The sequence below is a fragment of the Antechinus flavipes genome, chromosome 6 (assembly GCF_016432865.1).
Source record: "Antechinus flavipes isolate AdamAnt ecotype Samford, QLD, Australia chromosome 6, AdamAnt_v2, whole genome shotgun sequence".
Taxonomy (NCBI): domain Eukaryota; kingdom Metazoa; phylum Chordata; class Mammalia; order Dasyuromorphia; family Dasyuridae; genus Antechinus; species Antechinus flavipes.
The window spans coordinates 97,028,932-97,044,800 of NC_067403.1; the positions used below are offsets into that span (position 1 = coordinate 97,028,932).

At 33.1% G+C, this 15,869-nt stretch overlaps 1 protein-coding gene across 1 annotated transcript in view; it reads left to right on the forward strand.

Annotated features, from left to right (window-relative positions):
- The first annotated feature begins 2,080 nt into the window (after positions 1 to 2,080).
- LOC127541412 (tolloid-like protein 1) overlaps positions 2,081 to 15,869 on the forward strand; it is a 74,136-nt gene continuing 60,347 nt past the window's right edge. Inside the window, exons 1-4 of the mRNA XM_051966692.1 lie at positions 2,081 to 2,278; positions 10,652 to 10,847; positions 12,912 to 13,037; positions 14,178 to 14,338. Coding sequence (XP_051822652.1) covers positions 2,081 to 2,278; positions 10,652 to 10,847; positions 12,912 to 13,037; positions 14,178 to 14,338 — 681 coding nt within the window. The remainder of the gene's footprint in view (positions 2,279 to 10,651; positions 10,848 to 12,911; positions 13,038 to 14,177; positions 14,339 to 15,869) is intronic.

The following is a 15,869-nucleotide window of genomic DNA, read 5'->3' on the forward strand; positions in this document are numbered from 1 at the left end:
GATGACTATTTCTAATATCAGTGACCTTATAAATGAATATGAAATAATCTGGAAAAAATTTTTCCAAATGACATAGCACTTTTGAAATGGCATTTATTTTAGTTCTCACACATTAGAATTCCTTTACAGTGTTAGCAAAATATAAGGAAATTGCTATTTTCTTTCAGTCTCATTTGAGCCTGTTTGCCGATTTCTTTAGTGAAACCTTCTATCTCTTGTAGGAAATACGGGGGGTTTGGGTGGGGGGAAGGATCCTGGATGTGTCTTGATGCTTTGTTTAAATAATGGAGAGTTTATGAAATGCTTTGTTCTATACTTTTTTGAAACAATAAACTGGTACTACATTTCCTGGCTTTGAAACAGAGTTTTTCTCTTGCCAAGGGAAGAATAAATACCTTCCTTTTCTATTTAAAATGAATCTGGTTTTGCTTTTGCTAGCACAGTAGTTTAGGTAATTCATAAGAGAGTTAGCAGATTACTTTTTTTTCTCTTAAAACTTTTATGTAAGCTGAGGCTTTTGTTTTAAAGATTAGCTGTTGAGGAGTGAATTACTTGGTTATAGTCTACAGATGTTTATCAAATGACCATAAGTTTCTTGCCAGACTCAGTGTTTGCTATAAAGATTACATCTGTCCTGTTTCTGGGGTCAGTACAGGATGAAGGAGAGTTCACAGATTAGCAAAAAGTATTCTTGGATAATAAATTTATAAAATATTCCTTTACCCTCAATTGCTTCCTCCCAAGTCACAAATATATTTTTAAAATGTTTAAGAGCAGGATAGCTAGAGAGACATTGTAGTATGATTGGTAGAAGCACAGCTGGTCTTAAGATCTGGAGATTTGGGTTTAAATCCTGCTTTTCGGTATTATGACACTGGGCAGTTCTCTCAACTGTTCAGTGCCTTGGGGAAGTCTGTAATACTATAAGTTGCCGAAGAATTGTTGATTTTCATTGGTTTAAGGACCTTTCTTTTTGAATTTTCTACACCAATGGTATGAAATTCAATAGAAACAGATCCCTTGCTGGCTGCATATTAACTTTCAAAAACAAAAATTAACATTATTTTTGTTGCACAGTATTTTTGGTTGTTCTGTTAAATCTCAATTACATAGTGATCTCATTTCTATCTATCCTGGGAGATTTGTGGACTGTTCATAGCTTACTAAGGGAGAAGTTTAACAACTTTGGATCTATACCAATGAAATTATGTGACTGGAAATATAAACACATATTTGAAACAATGCCTGTCTTCAAGGAACATGCATTCTATTGAGAGAAAATTCATGAATACATATAAGTATATAAAAAATATATATCTGTACACATACCAACATATATATGTATATGTGTGTCTTGTGTATGTATATATTCACATATTTATGTCTGTGTGTATATCGGTATATATATGTTTATGTGTGTGTATATATGTGTATATGTATATATACATACATACACACACACACACACACACACACACACACACACATATATATATATAAAATCTTTCCACATACACATCTATAACTCATCCAAGGTTTTTTTTTTTTTTGACGTGTGTGTATATATGTGTGTATGTTTATATACACATATATTTATATATAATCTTCCCACACAGTCCATAACTCACCCAAAGTTATTTTTTTAGGTAGCAACAGGACAGATGTAATCTTTATAGCAGCTGAGGGATCAAGAAATGATTCATATATGAGATAGAGCTTTAGTTTAATTTTGAAGAAAGCTAGTGATTCTAAAAGGAGAGGAGGAAAGAATGCATTCCCAGCATTGGGAACAGGATATCCAAAGGCACAGAGAGGAGAAATAATAGGCCCTGTCTGAAGAATAGCAAGAAGACCAAATCTGGCCAAACTGGAGAGTGCATGAAAGCAAGTAGTGGTTAATAAACCTGGAAGGATAGATTGGACCATTTAGGAAGGGCTAAATATTAGAGAATTATTAATTACCTTCTTCTTCTCCTTCTCCTTCTCCTCCTTCTCCTTCTTCTTCTTCTTCTTCTTTTCTTCGATATTTGCTTATCTCCAGGAACTTTTCCAAAATATCACTTTGTATACATAAGTGAAAATGACTTTTCAGCAGTTAACATTACTAAGATTGAATTCTTTGCTTTTATCAGCAATCTGTGGTGGTGAGATCCATAAAAATGAAGGCCAGATCCAGTCTCCTAATTATCCTGATGACTACAGACCCATGAAAGAATGTGTGTGGAAAATAATAGCTTCAGAGAACTACAATGTTGGGTTAACCTTTCAGGCATTTGAGGTAAGGCCTTTCAGATGACTTTAGCAACACGCCTACTCAGAACACAAATTGTGGCATTTAAGAGCACCCTTATTAAATCAGGGAAGAAGTATAAGTGCTTATCCATTAAATCAGTGGTAAAGAATTGTCTATAAAATGTAACACTGAAAGTTGAAAAGTGTTTTTTTTTTCTCTTCCTGTTGCAGAATTCTTCAAGAAGATTAAAGCGAGTTTATTTTATCTGTGCTGCTTGAATAGGAATGTTTTAAGAACTGACAATGGTTTCCCTTCACAAATGCGTAATCCTGTTCCACAAGGCTGCTTGAGGACACTATTAAATAATTATTCTTTTTTCCCCTCAGAACCTGCTATTACAATGAGGAAACTATCTTCTGTTAATTTTTTTAAATCCCATTTCTTTATTGTTTGGAATTAAACAAAAATTTCTTAAAGTAGAAAATAATATTTTGCTGGCTCAGCATCCACTACCACCAAATCATCATTACCATAAACAAGTCTTGTCAGGAAATAATTGACAATAGTCATGCAAGTCACAACAAACCAGTACCAAAAGAGATCTGAACCTAAGTTCAGTGCCAGTGCCAGAAAACCAATGAATGAGCATTTTTTTAAGTGAGGAAGGAATGAGCCAAATATCTATTAGTTAGGAGGTCAAAGTGATATCTGGGGACTTGAGGAATGTAGAATAGCTTTTGTCAACTTAAGTGAATCAAGACTGTAAATCAACAGCCAGTCATCCAGTGAATAAGCACTTATTAAATGTTTACTATATGTCAGGCACTTTAATGGAAATTCAAACTCAAAGAAAGACAATCCTTGCCCTCAAAAAGCTTCCATTCTAATGGGAGAAAATAATTATATATATAATCTATGTCTGTTTCTCAATTTCAATTCTAAATAAAATGCTAGATTGTATCTTAAAAATACCTAATGTTTTATTTGTCTTTGTTAAACTATTATGGAATTGAGAACCAAACATGTAAGAAATCTCCAAAGATAGATCCTAAGAAACACTTTCTGCTTAGGGCAGCAGCCATGGATTAGGTATATAAATCAGCTATCTTCTATGTACCACATTCTCCAAGTCAGCTCTCTCCATGATGAGCTACCCCAGCTCTGTCCTTTCTTTTGTTAACATCAGGCAGCCCCCCTTGAGAGTTGAAAAGTTGGGTGGGAGTGGTGAAGATACCCAATTCTGGAATGGTGGGAAAGAGAAAGTCTTTTGAAATGAATGTTGGGTCGGTCTGGGTCATGGTCTGAAATTGGAAGTCCTAGGAAGAACCAGCCAATCAGAGGGAAATGCCACAGGGGCAGAAGATAAAGAGAATATTTTAAGAAGTAGTTTAGGATGGAGTGAGCTTCCAGGGTAAAGGTTTATATGGCGTTTTAGACAAAGTTTGTGGACATGAGTCATCAATGAAGCTTGAAGAGGAATGAAGCCCATTAAGAAGCATGATTACTTCAGATTACTTCAGAGCTTCTTAAACTTTTCCCATTCATTATGCTTTTTTGCTCAACAAATTTTTATGTGATCCCGTCTGGGATCTGAGCCGAGATGTTTCTGGCAATATTCGTGCATGCATAGTGCAAAGTGTGCATGGTGTATGTTCAGAACCAAAGCTGCAGTGAAATTGTGCAATGCGACATGGGCAAGCACTGACAAACACCTCAGATTCATCAAATACCTCGTGTTTAATGTTGAATTAATTTGGGGGCACATGAAATCTTTAACTGTTAACCAATTTTGTGACTCCTACATTCAGTTACAAAACCCCATATGGAATTGTGACCCACAGTTTAAGAAGTTTTGGATTAAATGGATACTATTTGCCTGACACCACAAGACCGTAGAGATAATAGTAAATAAAACAGAATGAAACAATCCCTATTCACAATGAGTTATAATTGTAATAGAATAGATATAGACAAGTATATGCAGTACAAGTATATATAGTAGATATCAAACTGTGTAAGGTAAATAGTAAGTTAATATAGCTTCCTAGCTTCTTTTAAGTCCTGAAATCCTTTCTTTTACTGGAATCCTTCCCCAAACATTTTTAATTCTAGTGTCTTCTTTCTCTTAATTACTTCCTATTTCTCTTGTAAATATTTTGCTTTGTATATCTTTTTGCATATTATCTTCCCCATTACATTGTAAGATCATTAATGTCTTTTACTTCTTTTTGTACCCCAATGGTTAGCATAGTGCCCAGTATATAGGAGATTCTTAATATGTATTGATTGATCATGTATAATTTATTTATGTATGTTTAATAAATAGTACACACAAAGTAGTTAAATATGATGGTTTTGGGGGGAGGGGTTTGGGAAGAGAGATAGAAATTAGAGCCATCAAAAAAAACTTTGCTCAAAAGGTAAGGACTGAGTTACACCATAGAGAACAGGAACTTCATTAATCAGAAGTGGAGAAATAGCATTTCAGGAATAGAGGACAAGAAGGAGAAAGGCATGAAGATGGGAGATGCCTTATGTGTGAGGAACACAGAGAAGGCCAATTTTGCAATATTGAAGCATGTAAAAGGAGGAGGAAGGTTGGAAGTTGGAGTCAAAGAAGAAATAGAAAATTAGTTTATGGTCTGTAATTATATATAGCTTATATAATATTTATATATTGTACATAGATAAGATAGAGAGAGAGAGAGAGAGAGAGAGAGAGAGAGAGAGAGAGAGAGAGAGAGAGATCAAAGTTCCAGAAACTAGGAAACCAAGGCAAAAGTGAGGGAAAACAAGAGTAATCTAATTCATTATTCTTTTATTAAATAGCTTCTGTGTGTAAGATTAAAGAAAAATTAAAATGAAAAGCCAATCCCTGTCCACAAGGAGCTTATACTTTGGGGCAGAGACATGGGGAGGGGATGTATTACTTCCCTACCTCTGCCTCAGGTATTCTTCTTGTGTGATGTAATTCAGTCACTACCTTCTGCTCAAAGATTTTTCTTATTGCCTTCATTGCTAAGGCTCTTCCTGGAAAAAAACAAAAACAAGAACAAGTATGTAGCTACTTTGTATATAGAGGGGGAAGAGAAAAAGAAAAAGAGAAAGGAAGAGAATATTTGAAAAATTTTTATGTGTAAGAGAGGTTAAGTTTATTTTTTCTGGGCCTCAGAAGGCAAAGCTAATATTGATAGATAGAAATTGCAAAGCAGATTTCAGCTTTATGAAAAGAAAAACTCCCAAACAATTAGAACAAGACAAAAGTCTATAATAATCATAAGGTAATTGTCTCTCCATTACTGGAAGTGCTCAAAGAATGACTGGATGACAACTTCAAGAATATTTTAGGAAGAATTTTTATTTGGGTTGGTTAAAATAGATTGTATCTGCTACTTCTTCCACCTCTTGGAATCAAAGATTCTATAGGTGATGTTAGGGAATAATAAACATGTACAGACAGGGTGGAAGAATCTTTTGGTTATTAGCCAAACCACAAAAGCTTTGTGGAGTTGATATTTTGTGGAATTCATCTTTAATAGTAGGGACTATGAGGCTTAGAATAGGAAGAAGACATTAAAAAGAAAACAAAACTGACATTTTAACACTTATCAATCATAGAATTTTGTTGCAGTTGTTCAGTCATTTTCAGTTGTATCTCCCTTCATGATTCTATTTGAGGTTTTCTTGGCAAAGGTACTTCCATTTCTTCCAATTCATTTTGTAGACAAAGAAACGGAGGCAAATAGCATTAAGTGACTTGCCCAGGGTCACACAGCTAATAAGTACATGAGTCTGGATTTGAACTCATGAAAATGAGTTTCCCTGGCTCCAGACTCTGCACTTTATTCACTATATCAACTAGCTGTTTCTGCCAATAATAGTCAATCATAATATAGAGTAATGGTTATTGACAAGTTAATAATTTTTTTCTAAAATGGAGATAGTACAAAACTTTGTCTTTGACAAAGACAAAACATTTAATTGTTCAATGAAAGCCTTTATGACCTATAGAATGGATTTCAGATGTTCATGAGTAATCATTTCTTTGGGGACCTAGGAAGTCTTTACATAGGGCAAGGGATTTCTGCTTTTGGTCATGATTCTATGCATAATTGCTTATGTTAGCATATAAAAGTATGTATACATTTTTCACTTGCAGAGTTATTAGTATAACCTTTTAAAAATAGTGAATTTGTGCTTATTGTTAAAAAATGTTGTAGATAGATATTTTAAAAACCCCTCCTAATTTGAAAAAACGCTGAGAGGTAACAGGATTGCAAAAATTAGCTAGCTAGGACTTGGAGTTCGAAAGGTCTGGGTTCAAGTGTTGACTATGACATATTCCATATTATCTTAACCTTGCATTATTCCAGTTGATGCTATTAGGTTGATAACTATTTTCAATCTTCATTGCATAGGGAGTCTCCACATCAGGCCTTCTCTTCACTATCAGCATTTTTGGTCTAAATAAAAAAAAAGAAGAAAAAATAAATTTAAAAAAAATGTGTCACCATTTATTTAAAAAAAAACACAACTTTCAGCACTTAAAGCAGAAGGGAAAGCTTTGGAGACAGGAAATGTTTATAGCAGTAACTTCAAAGAAATGTAAATAAAGCAAAAAAGTGAAATAAACACAAGGATTACATATGTTTGAATTGGAATTCCTTCTCTTTATACACATGTTAATTCAAGTGTATTTAAGTCTGTTCTACTTTTTAACATTCCTATGCATTCTCCTTTTTGGAATGTTCTGCTTATAATTATGAGGCATCTGATAGCCCTAACTGTCTTTACTGTGGTAAAGCATCCTAGACCTGGGCACAGACTTTTATCCTGGAATGCTTAAGCTATTGCCTAATTAAAAGCAGTTCTTTTAAGTCCTTTAAACATTTCCTGTTAACTTAAGAATAGTCTTTGTGAAGAATTCACATGTGTGAATGTGTATACACACACACACACACACACACACACACACATATATATATATATATATATACTATATATAATTCATTCTGTCATCATTTTATGAATGGATGAAGTGCCAGAGAGAAAAAGGATCACTGGGTGAATGAATTATGGTTTTGTTTACACTGATATTGTGGAAGATTAATATTTTTTAATCTAACAGACATTTTATGCCTTAATGTTGTGTCATTAATGTGAAAATGTTGGCTGAGCCCAGGTCCTTTGTATGGAATAGATTGTCCTACTGTGTCTATTTACTAATTTGTTTCCCTACATGAAGTCTTCCCTGATCTCTTCCCATTTCTTATCTTTCCTTGCTTTTCCCTACCTTAATAGGTAACCTTTTCTCCTTAAATCTCTCATTTCATAATTTATACTATCTGTGCTCTGAATTTAATCATTTCATAATATTATAGTTATTTACTTTCATCACTTCCTATTATTTGATAATATGCTCTTTAAAAGCAAGAACTGTTGATTTCATTTTGTGTTTCTAATACCCAGTCCAATACTTCGCTCATAATAAATATTTAGTAACCAACTAATATTTTATATTATAATATATATTAATGTTCATATATATATAATTTAGTAATGAGCACAAATAATGTATTTATGTATTGAATAGAAACTACTGGACAATTTAAAGTCAAGGTGATAGCTGAAATTTGAGATAAAATTTATTGTAGCTTTTTCAAATATCAGTTGAAGTTCTACAGTAAACTTTCATGAAAATAACTCAACTCTTCTAGGAGAGATTAATATGCTTATACATATGCACAGATATAACATCTAGCTTGGTTTGCTCCCTAGACATCATCCCACTTCTAATAGTGAGTGTGTGTGTTGTATGTATGTGTGTGTATGTGAGCTCATTTGTACTTATAGCACTTACTAAACCACTCACATTTCTGCTAGCTAATACTATTTCATCTTCTAGCTGGAATATTGTTTCAAGATATGTTGATTCTTCTTTTTAAATATATATCCATACATATCCATAATGTATACAACTAAGATAAGGTCTGTAAATAGTACTAAGAATCATTTGATGTTTTCTGTAATTTGTTATAAAATAGCTATTCTTGCAGATGACAGATGAAATAGGGCTTGATTGAAAGTATAGCATTAAGTGGTAGAAAGCACAATGGACTAAAAAATATGACATAAGGATATGAATCTGAATTTATCTGCTAACTCTTTGTTCAGAAATGGAAAGGTTTTCCGTAGATATTTCTTCCAGGATTATACTGTGTGGTGGATTAATTTGACAGGATTGCTGATTTACTGATCTTTAACTACTTGAGAGGCTGAATCTCAGGGGTATGGAAGGAAGGATTTAAATGTCAAGGTCTAAGAGCCACTGAAAATGAAAATCAATCAGATTAAAGGAAATCTGAATTTTTATTTGATATACACATAATTATATGGGAATGGGTTGATTCTATAAAGTGACATATACCTGTAAAATTAATTAACAACAAAAGAGAAGGAAATGTTAGCTGTTGTTCAGACTGTTATTTTTATCCTTGGTTTCGCCTGGTCTGGGTATAATCTTTTGGTTTCGTTTACTGATTCATTCATTCAGGTCATTTAAGAAATATATTTCAAGTACTTTCTTATGTGAAAACTCATGAACTTCCCATTGAAATGTAGGCTTCAATTTCTATCCTTAGCATTTATATGCAATGTCTTAGGAAAGTAAAAGATTGAATAAATCTAAGTTATTTTTTCAGAAACAACTAATTTCTGAGGCCAGATTTGAACTCAGAAAGATGTCTTCCTGACTCCAGTTCCAGCATCCTTTCCGTTGTGTTACCTATTTGCCCCCTTACATTACTAAATGAACAAATTTTGAGATCTAAGGGAAAATGTGTTGTGCCTTTTTCTAAATATAAAGAAATTATCTTTCTTAAAATTCATGTCCTCTTAAAATTCATATCACTCATTAAGTGAGTTTATAGTTAATGTATAATAATTGACATATAGCATAACTAAGACATTGTAATTTATCAATTTAATAACAGGATACATAAAATATTATATAGCAAAGATGGTTAACATTTTCTTATGCTTCACTGACAGCTGGTGATACAGTGGAAAGATCTGAGTTAAAATTCATTCTTAGAATCTTACTAGCTATATGATCCTGTAAAGTTATTCAACTTGTTTCAGTTTTCTATAAAATGAGGATACTAGTAGCATGTATCTTGAGGAATTGTTATAAATATAAGATAATATTTTTTCAAAGGACTTAGTACAGTGCTGGCAGATAGTGGGCACTATATAAATGTTTATTCCCTTCCCTACCCACTCATGGTTTGGGAACAGTGATATGCCTAATAATTTCCCAATTTAGTTTTATAAAAAATGTTGACTTTTAAAATCATTGAACTCTTTCTGTTTCTATAGGGGAAAAATTCAGTAGAGTCCTTTTAAAAGTCAAAAAAAGCAAACAGTAATTCCCCGTTCAAATTAGTTTGCCATTGAGTATTATCAAAATTTGTCACCAAGAGAATGAGTAAGGAGTAAAGATATAAGGCTATTTAAGAAAATATACAGAGCTTATAAACTTCATGGGTTAAGAATCAGACTTGGTATTTTCATTTTTTTCTCTAAAAATAATCTGTCAAGTTTCTCTGACCTATAGGAAAATAAAATAAAATTAGTATAAATTGAAGCCTTGTTAACCATAGTCATTGAAAGGACCACTGGTGGTCATATAATACAGTAGTTCAATTTTAACCAAGCCAGTTAGTAGTCAAGTGTTTCATAATCTCAAGAGGGATATAATTCCGCATTATCAGACTTTCTTTCCAGAGGTAGATAGATTGCATAAAATAGTGCCGGTTAAGGAATTTGTTTCCAACATTTTCTTGAATAGAAATAAAACCAATCATTACAATACTATTTTATAGCCAATTATAATATTTTAAATAAGTTATTTTGGCTCTTCACAAGTTTTAAAACAAATTTAAAATGATGACTACCATCATTTCCAACTCTTATATCAAATTAAAAAAGAAAAGAAAAATATTCAGTTTCATACAACGATTGATCTTGTTTTTTTTTTTTTTTTTTTTTTTTAGGGGGGGAGGGGTAGACCATTGAGACCTACTCATCTCTTAAATGTGCCCATCTATTGGAGAGCAGTAGATAAGAGATCATTTTTTCTGTTTGCAAAATGGAAAGGAATTCTGAATACCATAATTTTTTCAGTCATGTGTGCAACTTATCAATACTGTAAAAAGAGTGAAATAAGAATATATATACATATTCACATATATGGATATACATAATCTTTCATACTCATATATGTGTCCATGTGCATAAACTGTGCGTATGTTACTGTGACATTGAAAGTTATTCTTCATCATTTTCATAGAAATTCTATTCTCTAGGAAAGGTCCATACATTTTGTAAAAAAGACACCATCAACTTTCCCTGTTGCAGATTGAAAGACATGACAGCTGTGCTTATGACTACCTGGAAATTCGAGATGGCTCCAGTGAAAATAGTCCTTTGATTGGCCATTTTTGTGGCTATGATAAACCAGAAGATATCAGGTCGACTTCTAATACATTGTGGATGAAGTTTGTTTCAGATGGAACTGTTAACAAAGCTGGGTTTGCTGCTAATTTTTTTAAAGGTACACATCAAAATTATTTTTAATTGGGAATAATTTATTTTTGTTTTCATCTTTTTCTTCTCTCCCTCCCTCCCTTCCTCTAGCCTTTCCTTCTTCCAGCCCTTCCTTTCTCCATCCCTTCCTTTTTCCCTCCCTCCCCCTTCCTTCCTCCCTTTCTTCCTTCTTCCTTCTCTTCTTTCATCTCTCCCTTCCTTCCTCCCTCCCTTCTTCTCCCTCTCCCTCTCTCCTTCCTTCCCTCCCTTCCTCTCTCCATCCTTTCCTCTCTCTCCCCTCCTTCCTCTATCCCTTCTTCTTTTTCATCCTTTCCTTCCTTTCTCCCTCCCTCCCTCCCTTTCTTCTTTCCTTCCTTTCTTCCTTCCTTCCTTCCTTCCTTCCTTCCTTCCTTCTTCCTTCCTTCCTTCCTTCCTTCCTTCCTCTCTTGTTTTCCAGGAATGGTGATCTGATACTTCATATTGAGTTAAGGAGCAGTTTCTGAATGGGTAATATTTCTGCATATTCAAAATGGTTGTGATGGAATACAGCATTAGCAAAATGGTGGCATTTATGTTTTTATAATGGGCATATAATGCCTGTTAACTTCTTTTTCTTTTTTATACAGAGAAATCTTAATAAATTTAAGAAGTGGGGATAGTCTACCACACCTCTAGTCATTCCCTGGGTTTCCAGGCTAGCCCTTATCTTAAACCACTTCAGAGAGATGAGTGTCATGTAGGATATACTAGGAACTTAGTATTTAATGCACAAATTCTTTTGGATATAAAAGCCCTTTTATTTGTGGAAAACTCTCGAGAATTTACTTTTACTTTTATAGCTAAATGTCAGTTTAGCTGCTTTCTGATTTTTGTGCTTTGAAATGTTTTATTATTTTTATACTGGATAAATCAATGACATTTTCTTTATTATAAGTTCAAGTGCACATTTATTTTTTGAATAATCTACACTTATTTTCTTTTAAAAATGTATTCCCCCCATAGTAAAATAAACTAACATTTGTACCCCAAAGATGAAATGGAAGTTTTATTTGGTAATTTTGATCTTAAATGTAAACTGTCTTTTTTAGAATAGAGCATTTTTTACTTCTAAAGTACAAAAATTTAGTGTTTCTTTAATAGACATTATAATTCAACATGTGCATTTAGAATAAGGAAAAATTTGATTCATTTTTTTCACTTCACAAATATATTGATAGATATTTGAAAAACTTGTCTTTTTCCAAAGGATGATGTTTAAATTTTCCTTATTTATCATTTTCATTACTGTATTTTCATTTATATGTAGATTGTTATATACGCTTTTGTATGGAAATTCCTCTGGTAAATAGAACTTTAGGAGAAAAATGGAAATGTTGCCATTGTTTTCTGGAATATATTTCATCTTCAACTGTTATAGAAAGATTTAATATGAAGTTTAAAGAGAGAAATTAGATCTGTTTGAATATATTCTATTTATCCTTGCTACTAATAATTTAAAAAAACAAGTTAGAACACATATTCTGAATATGCAATTAACATTCAGAAATACTATAGTCTGTAATTTTTTTTGTTGGCGCTTGTTGTTCTTTTTTAGTATAAATTAGATCAAAATCTAGGATTTGAGTGATTCAACTAATGTGTTTTTGAGTATGAATTCAGAACAACATAGATTCATTCCCTGTGTATCACAGATAAAGTGCCCTTGAAGTGATACTGTTATGGATTCCCACTCATTCTTTTTGTACTTATGCAACATTGTTTCCTGACACCTAAATTCCTATGGGCCATCCCCAAAGAGATTATAAAGCAAGGCTGCAGCTGTCAGTTGCTTTAGATGAAAGAGTTGATTTCCTAAATTCTAGTTTTAAATGGATACATTTAATTCTATAGAATATATTTTAATATTAGAATGATGATACATATGTATACACATATGTAAATACATGATACTTTGTTTACACATGAATGTTTATATACATTTGGATATATTTGTATATATAAATACATTTTTATAAAACATTTTCAAGACAAGCTCATCAGAAATGAAAGAGATTATAATGGCTTATTTTATTATTCTCCCTTTTGTCCATAGAGGAAGATGAATGTGCAAAACCTGACAATGGAGGGTGTGAACAGCGATGTGTTAATACTTTGGGAAGTTACCAGTGTGCTTGTGAACCTGGCTATGAGCTTGGACCTGATAAAAGGAGTTGTGAAGGTATGTGCTCATTTCCAAAACAAATAAGTCCTACTGGACCAAAATCACATTTTGTATAATTTGCTAGATGTGTGACAGCAGGGAATGAACTCTCCAAACTTGCTTGACTTCAGGAGTACTTATAAATTAGCCCTGACTGTTTTACAATGCAATTCTTTTGGTAGGAGGACCTTTACTTTTTATCATTGTTGTGGATCAGCGTACTGTGGAACCGGGAAGTCATGTGTTAACTCCCCATATTACCACAGTACCAGCCAGGACATTTTTTTTTAATTTTTATTTTTTTTGACAGTTGCAAATCCTTTTATTCCAACTTTTTCCCTCCTTCCCCCGACCCCATCCCCCAGATGGCAGGTTGACCAATACATGTTAAATATGTTAAAGTATAAGTTAAATACAATATATATATACATGTCCAAACAGATATTTTACTGTACAAAAAGAGTCAGACTTTGAAATAGTGTGCAACTGCCTGTGCATGAAATCAAAAATGCAGGCAGACAAAAATAGAGGGATTGGGAATTCTATGTAGTGGTTCATAGTCATCTCCCAGAATTCTTTCCCTGGGTGTAGCTGGTTCAGTTCATTACTGCTCTATTGGAACTGATCTGGTTGTTGTTGAAGAGGGCCACGCAGGACACTCTCCAAGCACAATAGCTCTGGTGCACATATGGGACAAATTGGATTAACTTTACCCTCAGGTGGATTAATGTGAGATCCAACCATGGGTCCTTTGATCAAGAAAAATAGGCAGAGAATATGGACTGCCATTATCTAGAATTAAAAATCAACAGAAGCATTAAGCATTATTAAATGCTTACTTTATGCCTCATGCTAGGCTATGTATTAGAGATACAAAAATGAAGTTGTCCCATCTCAAAAAGTTTACATTTTAATTAGGAAAATGCTGCCACCATATATAAAATGCACATAATATAAGAAAAATGATTGCAAGATAATTCCTCATCTGGCTCATACTTTGACTCTATTGACACAAATACTGCCAGTCATTGGGAGGTAGGGTATCCATTTTCAGTGAGGGGATGTAATCAGTACGTTAGATAAAAGCTCTTACAGTGGGTTTCCAAGAGTATTTAGGAAAATAAAAATCTTTCTATTTTTATCTTTCTTCTGCTTCAGCTGCTTGTGGAGGACTTCTGACAAAGCTCAATGGCACCATAACTACACCAGGCTGGCCCAAAGAATACCCACCCAATAAAAACTGCATTTGGCAGGTGGTGGCTCCAACCCAGTACCGAATTTCTATGAAATTTGAATTTTTTGAACTAGAGGGCAATGAAGTAAGTAAAGATTATGTGATGATTTCCCCATCTCATTCAATGGATTTCTGAAGATAGTTTGAAAAAGGAAAAATGAGTCAGAGATGTGAGATAGAAATGATGGCTTTGCTGTTTACTGCTCTATGGTATTGGACTGATCATTTAACTTATCTGGGTCTCAATTTTCTCAATTGCAAAATGAGACTATTGAGTTCTGAAGTTACTTCTAGCCTAGAACTATGATCTTTGGAAACACCAAAATTATTTGTGTTTAAAATAACAGAAATGACTAGAGCCTGCTGCTCTATAGACTATTTCTGTCATTGTTTATGGATTTTATTAACATTGGCTGAATGGTTTTTAAATGGTTTCTGGGCAATTTTCATTTACCCAGATGCAGCATTTTTCTTACAATGCTTAAGTTACAGGCTTTTTGTTTATTAAATAACTATGTAATATATGGGCTTAGATTCACTACATTAGTATTTTTCTACGAAAAAAATAACAAAATGACATTGGTTTGCTCAGAATGAAAACATGCATTTAGGGAAATTGTTATATTTTTAATTGGGTAGATGTACAATTCTTCTAAGCAAGAAATGTGTCACATTGGTGTTGTACAGTCCATGGTTAAGATGTGAAGGTAAAGTTAGTGCCTTTTTGTGTGCATTAATACTTGTGTTTCGTTGAAGATCCAACAGTTATTCTTGAATCACCTATTTCCCAATAGGAAACACTCAGTATTCTAATACCAGTGAATTACTTTCTACTTATTCTGAACATGTTCTGTATATACCTAGTTATTTACATATTGGGATCTTCTGGATAAGAACATAAGCTCCTTGAAACGGACTTTTTCCCCCCCTTTGTCTTTGTGTGCTTCAGTGTGTTGGCACTGAACAAATGCTTTTTGATTGACTTATACAATTGAAAAAAATGATTCTTTTTGAAAATGATTATGCATGGGAGTGAAACAGCAAAAAAATATTTAAAAGCATGCAAACCTTCTGTAGCCCTAGAGATCTCATAGAAATGTCCTAGAAATGAAAACATTGAAACACATACAGATTCATTTTCAACTTTCTCTGAGCATTGAAACAAAAAAAAGGCCAGAGTGCAGAAAAAGGAATATGTGCATTACTTAAAAAAAAAGTTTTCTTCATTGCTTCCTCTATTCTATTTCAATTCCTTTCTATTCCATTTATTCTAAAATACTAGTCTTATCCAAGCATTTCAATACAATGACATATAGTTGATGTGCTAAATGTGAGTAATATAGGATAGTGGTTGCCACCAAATGACAACTAAGACAATTATGGTTGTTAGTATCTTATAACTTATGATCCTGGAAACTTTTCTTTTCTCTCTTTCTTTATTTGCCTACTCTTCATTCCTTTCTCCTCCTTTTACTTCTTTTCCTTCTTCTATCTACTTTGCATGTTCCTTAGCATCTTGACTTTTTGTTGCTGATTTATTCAATTATATCACAGTATGGAAATTTTTGTTTTATTCCATAAATTAAAAATTAAATAAATTTGAAAAGAAAAAAATA